Here is a 23861-nt window from a genome sequence, read left to right as displayed (position 1 = left end):
TCCTGCAAGGGATGAAAAGTATCTGGGTTGTGTGCCTTCGAGGACGAAGTCAAATTTAAGGAGGGAGGAATGTAGTTGTTAGGGTTATACGGATAGCTCAGTGGTTAGAACACCTGACTAGCAGATTGTAGAGTGCAGGAATCCCGGGTTCGATTCCCGGTCCAGCCAAAGATATTCTACTCATCTATCCTACACTAATTTAATATATATGTATGGAGGAAAAGAAATTTAACACACCCACTTTAATTTTTTTTTTTATTCGCCTTTGTGTTATCTAGACCACCATCCTACACCTTTAGTCTAAATTTAGATCTAATTAACACAAGGTCCACTCAATGGACCATGTAAAAACAATTTATTATATCATTTATTTACTTAGAGTTACCAAAAGTTACAAAAAGTAATTTTTCGGATATTAGTTGAACTAGTCAAATTCTACGTCATCATACACACTGTCCAATCGAATGCCTCGTAAGATTGTGTGAAATTTCTTTTTCAATATGGCTTCCGGCGACACTGCATTATGGCTACATAATAAATTGGGATCTACAGACGACTTGTGGTCAGGCAAAACAATATGTTCTCAGCTGAGTCAGAACAAATTGCAGAGTATTCATGCATGCTTTCACACTCTGCAGCCTCACGTGAAAGTCAAGCTTATGTTGTCTTTCCTCCATATCCCCAGACGAAATGTCGAGCAGGTAATTGTTTTTAAACATCAATTAGATTTACAACGGACAGAGGTGTGATATTTCAGTTTTTCGTGGGATGTGATGTTTCATCACTCTATGGTTTGGAATTACAAAATTATCATAATGCTTGGACACCTAGTTCATGACATTTGGAGTCGGACATGTATGTAAACAAAGTGACATTACGGTTACCTCTAACAGGTTGGGGACACTTTCCCTATAGCGAGATATTCTCGCTAAAACGCGATTATCCCTCTTTAGCGAGAAATAAACATTACCATAAACAGGTGTTTTGGCGTCTTTATTGAAAATAATGGCAAATCCCGTGCAATGCTGAATAAGTGCGACACGCACTCAACATGTATGAAATTGACAACATAGTCATGAAATTGCATATCAAAGTTGCTGCGTAAGAGGGAAATAGTCTGAAATCCAATACACATCGTGAGTGAGAATCATATTATCTGTATAGTATTGTGATACAATTGTAAGTTATATTTGACATCATTAATCTAGAATAATTCCAAGTGTAATTAATGTTTATGATAGGGCTGTGCGGTGCACCACGATTCATACTATTCGATTCGATGCAACGATTACAAATTTCGGTTTGGTTTAGGTTTTACATACACCAAAAACAACAAATATGACGTGCAAGTGATGTGCAGAACATATGGATTTTTATGCAACAGAAATTTAAATCACTACTGTGTTGAGATTTAGCATTTTCACCGCTCAGATACCAACAGAATATGGTCCGTAAGATCATTGCAGTTTATCTTTACATGTCATATTGCATTTCTATTAGTGCTGGAGTGAAATCAACATTTTAGTGGATGACACAGATTAATTATTTTGACTGTTAAGTTCATTTAATATAAGAGAGAAGTAAATCAATAAAGAAGAGATTTTCAAAGACTTTCAATTGATAGAATTGTTGAATTTTGACATATAAATGAGAACAATATCATATATAAATGCCTTTTAGATTGACAATAGATTTGTTTAATAATCCAAGTATTATGCTGCACATAATATAACAAATTTTAGTAGACTGTTGATGTTTTCTATTTATGCAGTTATAAATAGATACTATGTTTACAAATTACGACATATAGTTATACAAAACTTGAATAAAAGTTTGTTAATTTTTGTCATTAGATAAATTGGATCTAACATGAACCGAATAGAAAAACCCTGAATCGTGCTGTTCTGAATCGAAACCGAACCAAATTGAGCTAACCCTGAATCGTACCAGCTTTAGTTTATAAGTGTTTTTAACCCTTATTATTCTAGTAATTTTCATTTTTTTTTATTGTTATACAGTTAGTGAACTACAAATTGGTATAGTAGGTTTTGTGAATTGGCAGAATCTTTTAGACCTAAGGCTAATTCAACTTAATTAGTAGATTATCATCCATGGTCACCAAAAAGTATGGGGCGGGTGGGAGGATTTTATTTCTTAATTTCTATTTTCTGAGAGAAATATTAATGACAAACGAGTTTTTATCAACGAAAGTGCATCATTTAATGCTAAATGGATATCAATCTATGCTTATTTCACAGACAATTTTCAAATACAGAAAGATACCAAACTTCTTCAAGATATGAAGAACAATAATCCCTTTCATTTACGCCCGTATGAAGGTGAGAAATTAAGAAAACCATATGATCTATATTTTCCTCACATGGGTTTTCATGTTGCTATACCGGAAATGTAAACAAGAAGTGTAAATACCAGAGTCGGACATGAAAATTTTCCGGAAATCACAAGTTTCGCAAAATAAAAAAAATCTGGGCAGGCCGATTTTTGAGGGGCAGGCGGGGATGATAATCTATCAATTAAGTTGAATTGGCCTAAACATTGCAGATTTTTTTTGGCTATACTATAAGAAAAATATAGTTGAACCTCGTTATCTTGAACTCTATGGGACTGAGAAATCCTTGGATTTGAGATATCAAGGGTTAAATACGTAAACTTGAAGAATACATGGTTGGGACTTTTGAATCAGTTCGACTGTGTGTCTCTTTGCTGCATGATTGACTGTTCAAAATAAAACTGTCCCAGTCAAAAGTCAGTTTGTCATGATTTTTGAAACCAGTTTACCACTTACACAGACTTTCAATTGAATGGAGTATACATGTAGCTGTAAATTCACCAAGATAAAAATGAAAAGATATTGCAGTCTTACTTACCCAAATTTTTAATATAAACTCAGATGAAGACGAACTAAAAATAGTTTTAAAGGTGACCTAATTATGATTAACTTGATTCAAACATATCCTAGTAAACTTCGGTCTACATTCTAATTTTATCATGGATAAAAAAAAGTTGTATGTTTACAGTCATTTTCAACATTATCATAGGATCTTTACCTCTGTAATGGAATAAAGAACCTGTATTATTCCAACCTATCAAAGACGCTATTCTCAATCAGTTTCATGGAGTATTATATCAGATATCTCTCATTAATATTTCATGAATTATTAACCTGAATAAAGGTGCTTTGTCTTAACAGTTTACAGACATAATGAGACTCGTGTCTCTTCATTTTGAGGCACCCTTTCCAGGTCTTAGAAAATTAAAATTGTCTTTTTTCTCCACAGTGGAAAGGTGACTTAGAAGACATTCTAGCCCTTGCCACACATGACACTGACCAGTGGGTGTCAACAATCGCTGATATCCTTCAGCTTTATCCCGGCACAGGCTGTCTGAACCTAGAGCTTGACAACAGCAACACAACGTTCATGGAGATTCTGACAGATCTCAGCAAAGTGGGTAAGTGGAAGATCTCGGAGATTCTCACAAAGCTGCTGCTTTTAATCTGTTCTCTGTGTCACACAAATGCACTTATTACCGTATGGCGTTTTTTTCCCGCTGTGTGATAAATTTGGCTTATTTTAGTAGTTAGATATCATTCCACAAAAAATTTCACTCACTAAATATGCAAGAGAGATAACTTTTCGTTGTGCGCCAAAATTTATTCCATTAAAATTATTAGCATACCTTTGATTCAACAAATCGCCAAATTTTTAACCCGATGAAAAATCTGTTATACGGTAATAAAACAAAGATATAGGCATTGTTGAGTCTGTATCCTATTTGAATGTCCTCAACGGTCAAAACTTTGATTGAGTCCCCCCGTACCCCCCTTTATTTCTCCCCTTATGATCATCTCTAATGCTCATTTAGGCTTGATACAATTACATACACACACTTTCAGAATGATGGCCACATAAATCATTAGTCAAAATTTTCTTAATTGCATAAGTTCAGCACATACATTGAAAATTCAGTGACACAGCGGTTATAAGTCATCATGCCCTTTTCCCCCCATTGTATAGTGGGGTGTTAGTGTCATTACATAAGATTGCCTGTTCATCTTAAATTCATACATAAGTGATAAATACCTATTTAAAAAAAAAATAACTGGGTTATAAAGTAGATCTGCACAAGATCAAATCTTCCAAGAATTCCTTCAGGCTTCACTGGATTTGATCACGTGACCACACCATTTCAAATCCCAGTGAAGTTTTTAGAATTGTTCTTTATTATTTAAATAAAGATTATTATTAACAATTTTACATCCAGGGTACTGATGGTAATGAAATATTAAAAGAAAATAAAGATTGCTTTTAAGATTGTGTAAATATTTGAATTTGTGAAGATGTTTATGTCACAAAGTTTCCATAGAAAGTTATTTGGAGCAGAAGAATTCAAAAGGTACCATCAGAAGAAGCAGGACTTTATTAATATCATTTATTGGTTTTTCTCGACAGTGAAGAAGTGTGCTAGTGTCCGAATGCTGCCAATGGAGTGTCAGTTCCTGAACAAGACGGCTCTAGTGTCTGCCACTGGCCCCCTACCTCAACCAGTCAAACATTTTGCCCTCAAACGGAAGCCCAAGTCAGCCATACTAAGGGCTGAACTGCTACAAAAATGTAAGTGTTTACTCAATGTGCAAATCTCGACTTTGTTTCATTGGGTGTGCAGTCTAGAGGGCAAAATTGTCACAAAATTTTACATGGGACCATCCTTTAAGTTATTTGTTACACTTGCTGTAATATGACTGTCAGACTCATTTCTGAAATCTCTCAGACTACTTTTGTTTTATAACCCCCCCCCCCCCCCCCCCACACACACACACAAACACACACACATGAAGTTTTTGTATGTGTGTGTTCAAATGTAATGCACCGGATATGTTATTTTATTTTCACTATCAAAAGATATTAAATTGTTAGTTTTGATAATTTATTTTGATTTATTCAGAAGTATTAGAAAGACATACGTGTTACTTCTAAATTTTCTACGACATCAATAATTACCATAATAATCTTCATGATTTAAAACTTCAGGTACGAGGTCTTCATCTTGGGATGTAGGCCTCCTAACTCAATTACTTTTACTGGCACAATGGAACTGGCTATATTTAAAATTTACTGATCTTCACGATTATTTGTTAGTCTCGGGCCGCCGGACAGGCGTTAAGATTGAACACTGATCTTGTCCCAAAGTATTGATCCAACCTACTTGTTCTTCCTCTTCATGTGTTCTGGATAAAAGCTATTCTATTCCATTTAAACTGTTCATCATTCATTAACTGTACTACACTTTAGGATCTGCACCTACCTAAGATCATAAATATTTTTTTGAAGGATGGCTTGAAGCTCAATGTTTTGAGAAACATTTGTTCAGAAATGCAAAGTCAAGTGCAGATTGCTTGCAGCAGTGTGTGCACATAATTATTCTGTCAAATACTTCCTTTAAACTGAAACCCAATCAACGACACAGCCTATCTGTTGCAGACATTTAAGGCAGTCACCTCTCATCACGAACATTTCATGAAATGCAATTTTAAGTGTGTAATCGGCATTGATCCAGAGGGTTTGGCTTTGGACAAAATGTTTACCCAGAAATTGTATTTAAATTGAATAGAATTATTGTTTTTCTACTGAATTCAATTAATTTTTATGCCCCCCTTTGAAAAAGAGGGGGCATATTGTTTTGCACCTGTCGGTCGGTCGGTCTGTAGACCATGTGTTGTCCGCTCAATATCTTGAGAACCATTCACTTGATGATAATGATATTTCATATGTGGGTTAGTTATGAGTAGAAGAGGATCCCTATTGTTTTTCAGGTCAAAGGTCAAGGGTCAATCTACTCTGGACATAGGAATATAATGTCCGCTCAATATCTTGAGAACCCTTTGCTTGAAAGACATCAAACTTGGCACACTGGTACATCCCAAGGAGTAGATGACCCCTATTGATTTTGAGGTCATATGGTCAAAGGTCAAGGGTCAAACTGGGCATAGGAATATACTGACCATTCAATGTCTAGAGAACCCTTTGCTTGACAGACATCAAACTTGGTACGCCAGTACATCTTCAGAAGAAGATGACCCCCATTGATTTTGAGGTCACATGGTCAAAGGTCAAGGGTCAAACTGGACATAGGAATATACTGTCCGTCAAATATCTCGAGAACCCTTTGCTTGACAGACATCAAACTTGATACACTGGTACATCTTCAAGAGAAGATGACCCCTATTGATTTTGAGGTCACATGGTCAAAGGTCAAGGGTCAAACTTGACATGGGAATATACTGTCTGCTCAGTATCTTGAGAACCCTTTTCTTGACAGACATCAAACTTGGTACACTGATACGACTTCAGGAGAAGACGACCACTATTGATTTTGAGGTCACATGGTCAAGGGTCACACTAAACAGGAATATACTGTCTGTTCAATATTTTGAGAACCCTTCGCTTGACAGACATCAAACTTGGTACACTGGTACATCTTCAGGAGAAAATTACCCCTATTTATTTTGAGGTCACATGTTTAAAGGTCAAGGGTCAAACTGGACATAGGAATATACTGTCCGTTCTATATCTTGAGAACCCTTTGCTTGACAGACATCAAACGTGGTACACTGGTACGTCTTCAGGAGAAGACGACCCCTATTGATTTTCAGATCACATGGTCAAAGGTCAAGGGTCAAACTGGACATTGGAATATACTGTCTGCTCCATATCTTGAGAACCCTTTGCTTGACAGACATTAAACTTGGTACACTGGTACATCTTCAGGAGAAGATGACACCTATTGATTTTAAGGTTGCGTGGTCAAAGGTCAAGGGTTAAACTGTACATAGGAATATACTGTCCGCTCAATATCTTGAGAATCCTTTGCTTGACAGACATCAAACTTGGTACACTGGTACATCTTCAGGAGTTGATGACCCCTATTGATTTTTAGGTCACATGGTCAATCCACTCTTGACATAGGAAGATATTGTCTGCTCAATATTTTGAATTGACGATACTACTCTCAATTAAATGATGTGTGTGTGTATAATCCTTTTTAATTTTGCACCATGGGGGGCATATGTGTTTTACAAACATCTCTTGTTTTTTAAATGTTTATAAAATGAAATGAAATGGATCTGCAAGATTTTGATGTACATAGATTCATAAAAGAATATATATTAACCCTAAAACTTCCTAGATTTACAGTATTGATTAATCCAGATTTGTAATTGTATTAACAGAAAATACCTGTAGTTAACAGTTCCATTTCTTTCACAACTATGAACAATAATTTCAAATAGTGTTTGTGGTACTATCAGTACTTTGATTAATTCACAGTCCCAGAGGTTTGTGTATTTCATACTATCGGTACTTTGATTAATTCACAGCCTCAGAGGTATGTGTTTGTGTGTTTCTGGTACTATCGGTACTTTGATTTATTCACAGCCTCAGAGGTAGCCAGTAACAAGAAAAACAATGCTCCAAACAGTGTACCCTACAAAGTCCGCAGTTTTGCCAAGAAGATGGATGACGGCAGTAAGTCTGATGTGTCAAATCTGCCAATTGAAAGACAGAATTTTTATTCTACATCCGTGCTTGTTAAAATTTTCATAATTTTTGCTTGCATAGAATTTGATATTCCTGCTTTTATATAGCAAATTGACATACATGTATCAATAGAGTTGTCTAAGTACTACAAACATCTTTGTATATTTCTTCATTTTTTATAGAGAGTGTTAATTCTAAAGTTCCTGACAACAGAAATATTTACGTATTTCAGATCATGGAGTGTCTGTTCTTTATCCATTATGTATGGTGTAGATACATTTGCTACAAGATGAAACCACACTATCTATCTTTGAAATTCCAGAAGATTTTAATTTATTATAAAAGATATTCCTAAATAGCAAAGCATATATATCACAGTTTGTTTTGAGGGGAATGGTTTACCGTTACTAAAAATAACCACCTGTATCCTGATTGTTGTAAGGGAAGTTGCTGCTGAGTAATTAATGGTTAGGAGATGAAGTTAGATGTTAGTCGTTTTTATGCACACCCCTTCAAAAAATTTACACTTGTATATGGACATCACCAGCTGAAAATGATATGTCCTCGATTCCTGTTTTTTGCATGACAGTAAAGTTTCCCAGGAATGGGACACCGGTTCATCGCAGGCTAACCCGCAGTCACATTTAAGACCCATTTGTAGCTAACTGGACTGAAACAACTGTTCTTGCCATGTGTTCCACATTTGTGTTTGCAAATGGCAGTTAAGATGTAGGATGTTGTTTATCATACACATGACAAGCAATGTAACAGGAGGTTTTTGTGGAGATTTGCTTTACTTGATATCACCTGGCTCATGGAATATTTAACCGTTTGATGGTCTGCTTCATTCTTATAACGCACTTGTTTAGATTGATTTAATGGTCATTATAGGCATATGTTCAGCTCCCATGTTTTGTCCCCATTTTTATTTATTTTTTTTCATAATTATTGATTTATTTACAGCCCCTTTGAAGGGCCTCCCAGGTAGGGCCCCACCCTCTGCTGGCTTTCGGTCGCCAGGGACTGTGATGGGACGACAGAACTCCTTGCAGGGCACTCCACTGGCTGGTCACCGACAAAACTCCTTGAAGAAAGAGGGTGGGATTAAGGTTAGAGATTTAGTTTTTCAAATGGAGAACTTGTATTCTCCTCTCCATTACCGTATATACTTCCTATAAGTCGAATTTTTGGGAGTTAAAAATTGGTCCAAAACTCGTCATCTGACTTATAGGCAAGTCCTCAGAAGATTAGCATTTTTCTGGACAGCGTAATGTATACTGTAAATTCCTAAATATACACGAGAAATTTATTATCGTGTAATTTCGGGAGAAACATATCTCTCGCTTTTATTTTTTTAGTGCTAAATACATGCAAAAACACTTGATCAACAGAGCACTCGCAAATTTATTTTCTCACGATTTGATGTCCATGAGTCATTTCGCGATGATAAGTACTCGCGTAAAATAAGGAGTCTACAGTAGTATTTTTTAAACAACTCCGTACCCATTTATTCTAGGATTATATGCAAAAAGTACAAGTATTTACATATTTTAATGATTGTATTCATTTTAAGTGTATATTATTGAAATTGATTTGTTGAGAAAATGAATAGATATCAGCGCATTTCACAAAATATTATTTGAAACAGAGGTGAAAACGTTAGAGCATTGATTTGAAATTTTCAACCGATTCTTGGAAAAAGTTATACCGACTTATAAGCAGGTGAATGGCAAATTCCTCCAAAATAGCCTACAAAATTTACAACCGATTTATAGGCGAACCGACTTATAGGAGAGTATATGCGGTATATGTTGAAGATAGTGGACTGTCTGTGTAAATAGGTCTCAGAACAGTTTGTAGAATCTTTGAAATGATCAATACTGTGAGATAGCCCCTTCAGTTAATTAAACAATGTTAATTTCCCTCATTTTAATGTAGATACATCTTCAGTTAATTAAACAATGTGTTAATCTGTAGATTGCAGATTTTATTCGATGAAGTTAATTTCTATTTTCCTCTTCAAGAAAATTAACAAACTAAACCTTTACAATTTCAGCTCCTAGACATTGAAGCTTTACCCTTGGGTCCAAAAGAAGCAAAACGTCGAAAGAAAATTCAGGGTCAGTTTTTGAGTGAATTATTGGAAATTATTGCATGCTTCCATACTTTTCATTTTCCCTGTAATACACACAAACTAGACATTTCTTCTTCGTATTAGTAATTTGTAAACTGACTTGTTCATATTCCCTGTAATACACACAAACTAGACATTTCTGCTTCGTATTTGTAGTCTGTAAATTTACTTCATATTCCAGTAAAAGGTCAAAGCTTTTAGGGAGTGTTATAGAATATTGAAATGATAAGTTACTGTGAGTGTACAGATGTACATACTATGCAATGTCTAATAAGAAATGGATACTAGAATATTGAAATGATAAGTTACTGTGAGTGTACAGATGTACATACTAAGCAATGTCTAATAAGAAATGGGTACTAACACAATGATTCATGTTATAAATTAATGTGTATATTGAGATAACTTAAGCACTGGTCTTTACATTTTGGTATGTTTTTGAGTGTGATAAGCCTGTGCTGTTTCGATGTATTTTATATTTTGTATAATTTGACATTAGAACATACTCCAGGGTCAGGGTGTTCTGGGATTAAGTACTCCCAAGACAAACATGTTCTATGATTAAGTGTTGTAGGATCAGAGTTTTCTTTCCTTACGTTCTGTAGAAAGCAACTCCCATACAATGTAACGTATCTGATGGTGTTTTTAATTTCTTCAGTTGTTGAATTCTAAATTTTAGAAATGGAAGAAATGGAGCTGAGAAAGAAAGAGAAGGAGGCCGCAACTGCAACCGGAGTAAATCCGACTACTGCATCCTATACTCCAGATTATGCTGCAGGTCTGGTCTCACCTGCTCCATCAGTAAGTATTTTATGCTGCAGCCGGAGTAAATCTTTTACTCCAGATTATGATGCAGGTCTGGTCTCACCTGCTCCATCAGTAAGTATTCTATGCTGCAGCCGGAGTAAATCTTTTACTCCAGATTATGATGCAGGTCTGGTCTCACCTGCTCCATCAGTAAGTATTCTATGCTGCAGCCGGAGTAAATCTTTTACTCCAGATTATGATGCAGGTCTGGTCTCACCTGCTCCATCAGTAAGTATTCTATGCTGCAGCCGGAGTAAATCTTTTACTCCAGATTATGATGCAGGTCTGGTCTCATCTGCTCCATCAGTAAGTATTCTATGCTGCAGCCGGAGTAAATCTTTTACTCCAGATTATGATGCAGGTCTGGTCTCACCTGCTCCATCAGTAAGTATTCTATGCTGCAGCCGGAGTAAATCTTTTACTCCAGATTATGCTGCTGGTCTGGTGTCTTCTGCTCCCTTAGTAAGTATGCTGCTGTTAAAACAAATTTAAATGCAAGGGAGAAAACATGTCATCAGTTCAATGAAAGAGGACATTCTGCCCATGCAATAGTTTGAACCCAAATTATTTTTACCTTGTTGATGATGGAAGTTGAAATGAAATGTTACATATAAACATCTTGGCATACAGTGCTACACAAGTGTAAAATAAAATGTTGCTGTCCAAGTCATTAATGCTATGTTGTTTCCACAGAAGCTGTCCACGACCACGTTACCGGGTGTTTCTACGATCTCACTGACTGCCCCGACCCCCACTGTAACCTACGTGCCACCTGCTGCTGCTCGTCTTGCTGCCCCAATGCCGCCCACTTCTTTTAGTGAGTTACAATGCTTTATTTGTTCATCCGAGTGAAAAACTCTAGTGAGCTTTTTCGATCAAAATTTGTCTGTAGTATATCTGTCATCTTTTATTTTTACATTCTCAAGTTTTCCTCAAGAACCTCTAGACCAGTCAGACCAAACTATTTTAAAAGCTTTTTAGGTAATGGATGCTTAAAAGAATATTCTTCTCCAGAACCTCTGGACCAGAACAGCCAAAACTGTATTTAAACATCTTTACCTAATAATTCAAGTCTGTTCATACCAAGAGATAGGGAGCCACAGTGCAGGCATCATTTATTCTTTCTTAGGGCACAAGGGTGCAATCTGTCAAAATTAATATGCAAGCATCTTCATGTGGTATATATTTAAGTTCTGATCACGGTGGTTAGTGTGCCTGCTCTATAACTGTTAGATCCTAGGATTGATTCTCAATGGTTAGTGTGCCCGCTCTATAACTGTTAGATCCTAGGATTGATTCTTAATGGTGAGTGTGCCCGCTCTATAACTGTTAGATCCTAGGATTGATTCTTAATGGTGAGTGTGCCCGCTCTATAACTGTTAGATCATAGGATTGATTCTCAATGGTTAGTGTGCCCGCTCTATAACTGTTAGGTTCTGGGATTGATTCTCAATGGTTAGTGTGCCCGCTCTATAACTGTTAGGTTCTGGGATTGATTCTTAATGGTTAGTGTGCCCACTCTATAACTGTTAGATCCTAGGATTGATTCTCAATGGTGAGTGTGCCCGCTCTATAACTGTTAGTTCCTAGGATTGATTCTCAATTTCAGCATTGCATCCAACCTAAGATGGTTACTATAGATAGTGAGTGATCCTCAACATTGCTCCACTATGGGACGTCAGTGTTTCACAAACACGTCTTGTGAGTCTTGCAGCTAGTGAATATTTTGTAATCAGTCACTGTAGATGTGATAATAGCAAATTGATAATTATACCCTCCGAACGAAGTTCTGGGGGGTATATAGGAATCAGTCTGTCCGTCTGTGCAGATTCGTGTCTGGGCCATAACTTCTTTGTTCTTTGACTTAGGCATACCATATTTGGCACACAGGTGGATCACAATGAGACGATGTGTCGAGTACCTTCATGACCTCTATATGACCTTGACCCTTGACCTCAAGGTCAAAATTAAAGGCTTTTTACAATGGATTCGTGTCCGGGCCATAACTTCTTTGTTCTTTGACATAGGCATACCATATTTGACACATCAGTGTATCACCATGAGACAATGTGTCATGTACCTTCATGACCTCCATATGACCTTGACCTCATGGTGAAAATGAAAGGTTTTTACAATGGATTCGTGTCAGGCCATGACTTCTTTGTTCTTTGACATAGGCATATCATATTTGACACATGAGTGTATCACTATGAGATGATGTGTCGAGTACCTTCATGACCTCTATATAACCTTGAACTTTGACCTCAAGGTCAGAATTGATTATAGGGTTTTGACATAGTCATACCATAAGACATTGGTGTATCACCATGAGACTATGTGTCATGTACATTCATGACCTCTTTATGACCTTGACCTTTGATCTCAAGGTCAAAATTATAGGTTCCTGCCATGGATTTGTGTTCGGATTATATCTTCCATTTTCTTCTACAAAGGCATACCATATTTTTACACTCAGGAAAGAGGTAATTTATACCTATTAACAACACCTTTTGGGAGGTTGGGGTAGGGGGGTATTTTTAGTGAGCATTGCTCACAGAACATCTTGTTCTATTTTGAAATTCAGTGCCTATGAGCATATGATGAGTATAAAAATGATAACCTAATTTTGGTTATGTACTCCAATTTTTTGTGGCTTCTCCAAATGGGAAATGAAATTTTGTAATTTAGACTCTACCTAGTCTAAAATTCAAACATTGTGTACATTTGCTTTTACTTGCAACTTGGTGTCTGATTATTCAACACCAGCTACTTAAACGTCTGATTAAGCCCAAAACCTCCAACACCAAAAGAGAAATTTGATAGCTATTCATTAAGATATGATTCCAAATTGGGTTTGATGCAATCTAATTAAAATTGGATCTTTTGATCCACCCATGTATATCACTACACAAGGGTCTAACGAAACCGCATACAGAGGTAAAATCTAGTGACCTTTTAGCCTAACCAATCAGTGCATTGACTGTTAAATTGACGGGGTAAACTTGGGTCATTCAGAACACTGAAATCTTGCTAATAGCTGCCGAAGTATTCCGGTAATATCAACATGCCAGACATGCTGAGGACACCTGAAAGAGTGTATAGTTTGAGAAATATTTGTTGTTTGTGTGAATTTTCATTTGTTGTAACTGGGAAGAGAGACCAACTGTGGAATTCCCAAATCAAGAAGTCATGTAAATTGAAAAGGTTGAAGTAATTTGACAGGTTTTACCGCAGCATGCAGAGGGTAGACAAAACTGCCATACAGTCTTCATTATTCAGCACAGCTATTAACACATCTTTCTGTTCCTCTTTTATAGATTGAATCTTGCTAAACTTATAATGTGCATCAGTATTCAGTCGCCGTCTTTGTTGTTTTCCCAAACTTTTCGTTTACCGAATACAGATATTAAGAGTTCTCGAATTGGATGAGCATATCTATGATTTAAAGGTCACTAGATTTGACCTCTGTATGCCGTTTCGTTAGATCCTTGTGTAACAATATACGTGAGCAGATCAAAAGATCTAATTTTAATTAGAATGGGCGTGATGTTTTGTGACATCTGCATTTCTGCCAATTTTGGCAAATTGTCTTCATAACAAACACTGTAGTGAGGTATGTCCTTTCAAAAATTGCCAATGATATCGCCTAGATATTGTGGTACAAGATTAAAGTGAATTTTGTACATTGTCAATAATTTAAAATTTCCTGTCTTCAGACTTTTATGTTTGCAATTTTTTGCGTTTTACAGTCTCTCCTGTGACAGCCACACAGCAACAAGCCAGAGACAATCTCCAACAGCAGTTAGAACAACAGCTTGGTCAATCACAGATCAGGACACAAACATCAATACAAACCATCCAACCACAGACAGCCTTACAGGCAAACATACAGCAATTGTCCAATCAGAACACAAACCCTCAGTCCCAGCCCACAGCTGCAGCAGCTCCACAACAAAAGAAGGGGCTTTCTCTCACAGTAAGTCAAAATGAGGCTTACAAATGAAATCAAAATGAGGCTTTCTTAAACTGTAAGTGAAAGTGAGGCTGCCTTACACAGTAAGTCAAAAAGAGGCTCTCTTTCTCAGTAAGTTATAACAATCACCTTTAATTCTGTAAATTAGATACATGTATGTTTAATGAGACTTTATTTCTGCAATTTTACCAAGTATCTATCAAGGAGACATAATTTTCACAAATGTATGCTTTGCTTGACATCAATACATTCTCAGACATTGCCGCATTAGAATAAAAGCTACCACATTGATCAATTTTATAGACATATTGCAAAGGGGATTAATTCCATTTACTCTTTCAACCATATAATATAATACAAATGAGATGTACAGAAGTCCTGTGCATATTCTAAACTGTTTCATGAAATCAAAATTGAATTTTAGTGAAATGATTATTTTATGCATGGCCTGTTTTAAAACATTGATTATTTTGGAAATACGTGCACAGAAAAATTATTTCTATATAAAATGTATTTGTGAAAAAGAAAGGTAAGCTCTTGTTAGAGCTAATAAGAATAATCATTTAAAAAATGGGGGGGGGGGGGGGGGGGGGGGGACCTTCCTGCCTCATTATTTGGTAAAAAAAAAAAAGGACAAGGGACGTTATTGGCTATATACCGCCGAGATTTTTTTCATTTTTTCAACTTTCATACTATGCTTAATTATTATTCTTATTTACACAACTAGGATGTTCTTCTAATCCCACTTACATGAAAATGACGTAATATTTTATTATGACGTCATGAATATACGCTAAAGATGAGCTGTTTATCGGAATCTGTTGATTTGAAATAAATTATGAATAAACTTTAGCAAAAACTAATACTTTTGCATGCAACAACCAGATTTATATTTTGCATGTTTAATTATCCATTAATATTCTTCTTTCATTATCAATATGGTGTCGGTTGTTGGCTGCAAACAATATGAATTTTAAAAAAGAATGAATGCGAAATCGGCTGTTTTCGATACACAAAGTCAATATTTTGCATGCTATAGAACTGAAAAAGAAACCACTTTTGCATGCAACAACCAAATTCATATTTTGCATGTTTAATTATCCATTAATATTCTTCTTTCATTATCAATATGGTGTCGGTTGTTGGCTGCAAACAATATTATTTTTAAAAAAGAATGAATGCGGAAATCGGCCGTTTTCGTTACACAAAGTCAATATTTTGCATGTTATAGAACTGAAGCAAACTCTTCCATCATTTAACCTCATAAACTTTTACTTTCTTTGCGATTTAATAAATACATGTATGTCCAGTCAAACAATTAATGCGTTACCTAGTTTGCCATAAAAATCTGCACCCAATAAATGCAGATGATGTCTGCCTTTCGAGTCACGGAGGCGGATCAAAAATCCACCGCATGATGAATGGAAATTATTCTACTTTCGTTTTTAAAGGTCACGGGAATATGTTTGGACGTCCTGTCTTTTCAAAATAAGATTATTTAAGAATAGATTGCATTAAAAAAATAATAAAATCAAAGACACACATAGACCTTTAATAACTTGAATTTATTTTCTTTTTACAAAAAATCGGACCAAAATTCGTTCATTTTCGGCGAAAATGGGTACTGATACGTTATATCTCAAGAGCTAGATAGTTGGGATGTCTGTTACTTTTTTCGCTAAATTTTAAACTATCTTTTATACAAATTTATCAAATATAATGCGGTTTTTTTTTTAAAGCAGTTTTCTTACATAATTTTTTACGTACATGGATGTATGTATATATGATGCATGTTGAAATTAAATATTACTACATTAGTAATTAGATATTGATTCCAAAGGTTCTTAAAACGGTTTAAATTAAAAATAAAATAACAGCAAATCATTATTTATATCTTCCAGCGAGATGTGGTTTCTTTTTAAATAAAAAACGTCGAAAACCTGTGATCGATTTGAAACTTCGACCATTGTGGTGGCAGATTTTTTTTCTATATCGCATATGATTGATTGATTGAATATTGTTTAAAGCCCCTCTTGAGAATATTTCACTCATGGAGACCTCACCACTGCCGGTGAAGGGCTGCATGCACAATTTAGGCCTATGCTCGGCGCTTATGACCATTGAGCAGGGAGGGATCTTTATCGTGCCACACTTGCTGTGACACGGGACCTTAGTTTTTGCGGTCTCATCCGAAGACCGCCCCATTTAGTCGCATCTTACGACAAGCAAGGAGTACTGAGGACTTACTCAAACCCGGATCCCCACGGGTTCATATATACATGTATATGTAATAGATGCACATTTACAGGTACACATATATAACAAAGGTAATTGGGCAGGATGAACATGTGTATATATACATGTATAGATATAAATATTCAGACACCGTAGTATTGAGGAGAGGTTGACCCTCCACTTTGAGGGGGGGGGGGGGGGGGGGGTGATGTTGACCATTCCCTTGCTATGGGAACAACTTGACCAGCCTAATGACACTTCAACTTTTATCAATCTTATAAAATATATAATATATGTGTTGTGATGATTGTTACTAAACGTTTATATTAGTATTGACGTACGCCCCCTCCATGATTAGGAATACTGTAGTATAACCGTAAGGTGATGTAGACACCTCTCTCTCTCTCTCTCTCTCCCTCTCCCTCTCTCATGTCAAGGTGTTCCGGATAGGCTTGGCCCGCACATTGAAAAACGAAAATACATGCATGATATTTATTAAATTAATTTTTATAAAAGGTCTGTTTTAGTTACATATACTGTCTCTTGGAAACAGACACGTAGCATCATTTATCGGGAGGGGGGTGGGGGGGGGGTCGAAGGATAAGTTGGTAGTTAATTAGCAAATGAAAAAAACCTTTCTGCCTGATCTTCGAATTTTAAATCGTCGGGGGGTGGAGGGTTATCCTTCGCTACATGGGTTCAATTAATAATTTTAAGCCTATTTTTTTCTCATTCAATACTACTATCAAGAATATGGGGGGGGATGGGGGGGGGGGTGTGTCACTCAATATATCCTTATTCGCATATGAAAATAAGTGCCTGGGAAAAGCAGTTACATATACCACATTGTCTATACATGTATTCAAACAACTTCCCAGAGTCCGTTCTAGATTTGGACTGAATGTCGGTGCATGCAATGACGTGCCCACTGACTGATGTATTTTCATTTATCAAAGATGAACACTATATGGAGAGAGAGAGAGTTGGAACTACTTTGTTGACCATTTAGGGGAATGTAAAGATATAAACACGGACACATTTTTGTGAGGCTTTTAAATACATTGGACGCATTTTTGTGAGGTTTTTAAATGCATTTGCTATATGAAATATACCATCTGAAGTTACATGCATATTACTTGACGTGTTTTTCTGTACCCAAGAAAATGATATCCCATTCATGCAACATAAATTTGTATCGTTTAGTATATGTACATTTACCACACTTTATTCAATATATTTTGTAAATACCCACAGCATATTTTATTCGTATGTACTGTAACATGTATATTAAATTGCATACACATGTAAGCAGACCTGTTATATAGTCCTTGGTGTACATGGCATAACAAGTGATTTTATCCGACTCAATCGACGTTTTTAATCAAAGTGTTAATATTTATGACCAAAAAACAAAACCAGCAAAAAGAAAATTCAAAAGCCATTTTATTTTTCATATTTCATTTGAATAGGAGGACATCGAACAGCACCTTCGAAAATATGATTGCGTTCTACTGAACAATTTTTGACAAATACACGCATTATTTTCCTCACTCTAATTAACACATGATTCTTCCGCAAAATGTCTATAACCACGATAAAGTTACATGTAAATGAATTATGTATTTTCCATAGCATGCCAGTTTTCAATTGTCTTTGATCTCAATGAGTATTTTTATATAAAAAATTAAAATTGTAACTTTTAGAAAAAATATTCTAGAAGAATCAGGGGACTGTAAATCCTATAAGGTCGATGACGTCGTTCCGAAAAAGCGACCTTCGGGAGATAGCGTCAGAGTTAACAATGCAATATTGTAACGTTATTTTCTCAATATCAGCAACAAGTGAATGGTACTTGTTATATATGAATGAAACGAGAAAATTATCACCTTTCTACCTGCAAAATATGATCGGTTTTTGAAGCGCGGCCAATTTTGGCCAATAACGTCCCTTGTTCTTTGGCCTGAGAAACAAAGATTGTTATTTTTTGTCTAAATTATGCACAAAAAATTTAGTTTTACATTAAGGCAAGCTTACAACAAATATAGGTCTTGTGATTAATGTGATATACAGTAATAAGTGTAGAGAGTCCCTGCTCTCTCTCTCTCTCTCTCTCTCTCTCTCTCTCTCTCTCAAAGTCAAAATGAGACACAGAAAGAGCTTTTTTATTATGGTCAGTTGGAAGTTTCTGTTAGAGATTCCTTAGTAACAGAAAAGTCTGACTAGTAAATTTTGGAAGCTGGACTCGGACTCTAAGCTGAAGGCAACATCCAAATTACATGATTTGTAAACTTTTCATATGATGAATACAATAAGATTGACACACTAAAGGGAAACATTTCACATTGTTTAATAAGGTTAAGTAATATTTAACACCAATGACACAACAGTTTAAAATTAGTTATTCTTGAGGTAAACAATTTTTTCAGAAAGAACAAATGTTGGAAGCCCAGGAAATGTTCAGAACGTCAAACAAAGTCACCAGGCCAGAGAAAGCCCTCATCCTTGGTTTTATGGCAGGGTCCCGAGGTATGTTTACATTAAATGAATCTGTATAACTTGATTGTAAGGAACTCCCAAGGACTCCTTTATTTTCATTTTCAATATCTCCAATCTGCGAGTTACGATGTCAAATGATTTTCACTTCTTCACAACTTAAGATTCACAGATAGCCAAATTCCTCATATGTATGTTTTTCTGTATTAAAAAATATTGATTGGTATAAGATCGAGGTGACGCTGTACTATCATTACTGTATGTACAGGAAAATATTTGCCCCTGTTTTATTTTCATCCCTTCTGCCCTTGTTTTCAGTGACCAGGCAAAATAATTTGTCCATTATCTCTCTTTCATCACAACTGTGTCAGGGTGAATTGAAATCAGGATAAAACCATTTGTAAGGGTAAAAGAAAAACACACAGGGCAAAAATAACCCTGTATACAGTATGTCCCAGATATCAAAGGAAAACATGTTACGGAAGTTACAGCATACATCCTTATTTTTGTTGAATAGTAATGTTTGCCGTTTTCACTGTGATAGATGGGATTTAGATGAGACACCCTGACAATTATCTGGAGAAAGTTAAGACTTTACCAGCTGTTACTGCATATGAACTCGATTTATCGGTTTCAGACAAATATTTGCCCCTATTTTATTTTTGACTCTTTTGCCCTTGGTGTCAGTGAGTGTGAAACCATTTTCTCAGTTATCTCTCTTTGAACACTATTTTATTGGTTTCAGACAACCCTTGTCCTCAGCAGGGTAATGTGTTGAGTATACGACTAAGTGAAAACAAGGAGATGATCCAACAGACTGACGGCACATCTAAAACAATGCTGGCAGACATGTTCTTCCAGATGAACTACGAAACCGGGGAGTGGAAAAGGATCAAGAAATACCGTGAGTGTCCGGAGACATGAAACTGTCCATGGCGATGGAGACTGGGACTATAAGGGTAAGTAATCGGAGGAATACTGCGAGTGTCTGGAAATGTTGTTCCAAGATTAATCCAGAGACAATGTTCTGAGGTATAGTCCTGAGACATTGTCCCAAGATATAGTCCTGAAATGCTGAGACTATGATTATGAGTACAAGATTAAAGAAATACCGCTTGTTGCCGGAAGGATGAAATTTAATGTCTATTTTCATAGATAAAAATTACTATACCTGCTGATTTGATAGTGTTAATGATAAATTTACTAGTTCAATCTGCTCTTAAAAGTTTGTGGATTTGTAAGTTTGATTTCTGCTAAGATCAGATTTTCTGATATCCATTATTTTGTACATCTCTTCATGTACGGTTAATGCTACATGGTATATGTACATCTCTTCATGTACAGTTAATGCTACATGGTATATTTACATCTCTCATGTACAGTTAATGCTACATGGTATATTTACATCTCTTCATGTACGGTTAATGCTACATGGTATATTTACATCTCTCATGTACAGTTAATGCTACATGGTATATTTACATTTCCAATGTTTTTGCCTTTGATATCTCTACAAATTGTAATCATGACCATTTTCTCATGAATGCATTGCATTTGTAAACAATCCATGTTTGAATACTGATAAATATAGTACAGTGTATGTCTATTTTAATGACTGGAAATTCAGACAGAAGTGAAAGTAGAATGTAAATACAAGAAATAGCTTCGTTTTTGAAAATGTATGAGAGTATGAACTGTATAACAAGCTTCATGAAGTTTTCCTGCATGAAGTGACACAATTCATAACCTAATGTATTCAAAAATGAAATTTTTTTCTTAAATGATTAACATCGCAGTATTATCAGAGGTGCAATACCGGCAGATGACTTGTTACTTGTGTCTGCCAAATTCTTTAGAAATACTGTCCTCAGTTTCACACTGTCCTCAGTACTGTTAAAATAACAAATATTTGTTGTTGCATTTGCATAGGATGTAGATTTTTACTTATAAATATGATTTCTGATGAATAGATAGATGATGAAAAGAAAAAAAAATGTATTGAAAGTGGGGTTTACATCTTTAAGTTTAACTGTGAGAGTTGAGAGATGAATATTTCTTGTTTTTCAGTGACCATTAGTTTCTGACACCAGGTGAAAAAGTTCAGCATCATGGAACTGACCATTTCACACAGAAAGCCATGGAACTGACCATTTCACACAGAATAAGTGAGTTGGGAAGCTCGGGGTCTGGCCTGGACCGCAGCGGATACGAGAATTTATAAAGCCCATCGCTCCAGCTCAGCTCTGTAAATGAATTCAGCCAATCTCATAGGCACCTCACTCACAATATACTGCCTCAATGGAAGCATTATGTTAAAGAAAACAAAACTTTCATGAGATCCAATTCATATATAAACATCATTTATATGCATATGAGTAGGTCTGCAGTGCAATGGATTTCGTTGTTGCTATTTAGATATAATATATTTTGATCAATCATTTTCTTGTGTTTTCTTTTATTATGTCTATTTAAACCAAACTTTGGGGGTTTATATAGAAATTATCTGTCTTTGTCTTATGATTAAGCAACAATTTACCTTGACTGAAGGTGATTTGAACAGGGTAAAGGCTAAAGGTCAACCTGACTGAAGGTGATTAAAACAATGCAGAGGTCATGAGTTACCCTAACTGAAGCCTAAATAAAAAAAAAAAATTTCACCTTCTTGACGAACCCCAATTTAAATCACAAGCCCAATTTTTAAAAAAATGCTTTTTCAATGAAAATCTGAATTTTCAGTTTTCATCCAATTTCAAAAAAAAAAAAAATCTATAAATTTAAGTCACAAACATTTGCTTTTGTCATCAGTGTTACTTAGATGATTTGTTTTATTTTAAAGGGGCATGGACACGATTTGAGCTGAAAATTTTTAAATCTTACTTTTCCATTTTCATTGTTTACAATGCTTAAATAAGGTATTTCTAATGGCCAACCGAAATTGGAATATCAGTTGTTGAGTTACAAGTGAGATACAGCACTCACAATTCTGTATTGAGTAAACAAGGCTCGTACCCTGTTTTTAGCTCTTCTGAGCCGAAGGCTCAAAGAGCTAATCATATGGCCATATGTCTGGCATGCGGTGTGCGTCAACTTTTTGGAAAAAGGATATATCTCAAGAACCCCTTGGCCAATTTTTGTCAAATTTGTCACAGGTTATCCTTGGCCCAAGGGCTTTCATTTGTACTAAAACTAGGGTTGTGACCCTTTAACAAGGTGAGATAATTAGGAAAATGCAAACAAAAGTAGTGGTTGCTAAAAAATCTTCTCGAGAACCACTGGGCAAATTATCACCAAACTTATGCATAAGGATGAGGATAGGTTGCAGATAAAAATTGTTCAAGGCATCATCCTGAGGCAAAGGGTGTGGTCTCAAGGTCACTTCAAAGTATGACCTTAAATTTTGTTTTGTTAAAACTTTGATATTTTGCTTAGTATAAGGACTAGGATCATCAAATTTTGTCAGTTGATGCATCTTAGGACCTAATATCATGTTGTCACAAAAGTAGGTCATGGTGACCTACTTTTTGTATTTCGCAGGTAATTATTATTAAATGGATTTTGATGCATATCTTGGACACTTTTGAGCCTATGATCATCAAAAGTTGTCAGTTGATGGATCATGGGACCTTGAATTGCGTCATTGAAAAGTATGTCACCATGACCTACTTTCTGAATTTTATGGCTAATCATTTATGAATACATTTTAGGTTGTTATTTCAGATACCGAGAGGTATAGAATCATCAAACCTTGTAAGTTGATGCATCTAGAGGCCTCAAAACATATTTATAAAAAAAAAAGTACGTCACAGTGACCTACTTTTTGAATTTTGCAGACATTCAAATTTCACATTTTCAATTTTAGATGCATATTTTGGACACTATGAAAGCTAGAATCATCAAACGTTGTCAGTTGATGCATCTTGAGTCTTCATAGTTTGTTGACCAAAAAGTAGGTCACCGTGACCTACTTTTGGAATTTGATGGCTATATTTTAATATTTCTGATACTATTTGACTTCAATTATCAAACTTTATTAGTTGATGCATCTTGAGTCTTTGGAGTGTGTCGACCACAAAGTAGGTCACTGTGGCCTTCTTTTGGAATTTGACGGCTATATTCGAATACTATTTGACTTGTCAGTTGATGCATCTTGAGTCTTCAGTGTGTCGACCAAAAGTAGGTCACCGTGACGATGAATCTTGGCTAGTGAGAATTTTTGCCTGTTCTACAATGTATCAGAAGAGCGATTCTAGGCCCATGGGCCTCTTGTTGTTTAAATATTGATTGCGTAATAGAAAATAGCAAGTTTAAAACAAAATGAGATGTGTCAAACACTAGCACTTATTTGATTGTGTTCAGAATTAACTTGGAAATTGAAAAAAAAAATCTGCTTTAAATGAAACTTTTACTAGTATACTATATTTAACCTATGTACATGTAAATAAAAACATGACACGAACCTTGTTTACATAACAAAGAATTATTAGCTCTGTATCTCCCATGTACCTTGACAACTGACATTCAAGGAACAAGGTACGATTGTGTACATAAAAAGGCCCCAAAATTTGTCTTGTTTTAAATGTGTCTTGAATAAAGCTTAATCTGTATTTTTTAAAAGTATGTTAAATATATGCCAAGTATACTATCTCAACTTAAATCAAAGTTG

At 35.6% G+C, this 23861-nt stretch overlaps 1 protein-coding gene across 1 annotated transcript; it reads left to right on the top strand.

The window, feature by feature from the left end:
- The first annotated feature begins 461 nt into the window (after positions 1-461).
- On the top strand, positions 462-21637 carry LOC125659265 (negative elongation factor A-like). The gene is made up of 12 exons (XM_048890875.2): positions 462-701; positions 3300-3471; positions 4473-4634; positions 7455-7544; positions 8520-8665; positions 9613-9676; positions 10370-10491; positions 11191-11314; positions 14247-14473; positions 19132-19231; positions 19944-20157; positions 21266-21637. The coding sequence occupies exons 1-11, from the start codon at positions 501-503 to the stop codon at positions 20120-20122; spliced, it is 1587 nt and encodes a 528-aa protein (XP_048746832.2). The 5' UTR covers positions 462-500; the 3' UTR covers positions 20123-20157; positions 21266-21637.
- The last annotated feature ends 2224 nt before the right edge of the window (positions 21638-23861 follow it).

The sequence above is a fragment of the Ostrea edulis genome, chromosome 9, assembly GCF_947568905.1.
Source record: "Ostrea edulis chromosome 9, xbOstEdul1.1, whole genome shotgun sequence".
Lineage (NCBI taxonomy): Eukaryota > Metazoa > Mollusca > Bivalvia > Ostreida > Ostreidae > Ostrea > Ostrea edulis.
Note: the sequence above shows the minus strand (reverse complement) of the source record. Positions and strands in the feature narration are given on the sequence as shown.

Bases quoted from the DNA above. Each gene is read 5' to 3' on its own strand.
- LOC125659265 (XM_048890875.2), top strand. From the start codon at position 501: ATGGCTTCCGGCGACACTGCATTATGGCTACATAATAAATTGGGATCT. The intron at 7,545-8,519 runs GTAAGTCTGATG...ATTTATTTACAG, and splicing joins CAAGAAGATGGATGACGGCA to CCCCTTTGAAGGGCCTCCCA. The intron at 19,232-19,943 runs GTATGTTTACAT...TATTGGTTTCAG, and splicing joins TTTTATGGCAGGGTCCCGAG to ACAACCCTTGTCCTCAGCAG.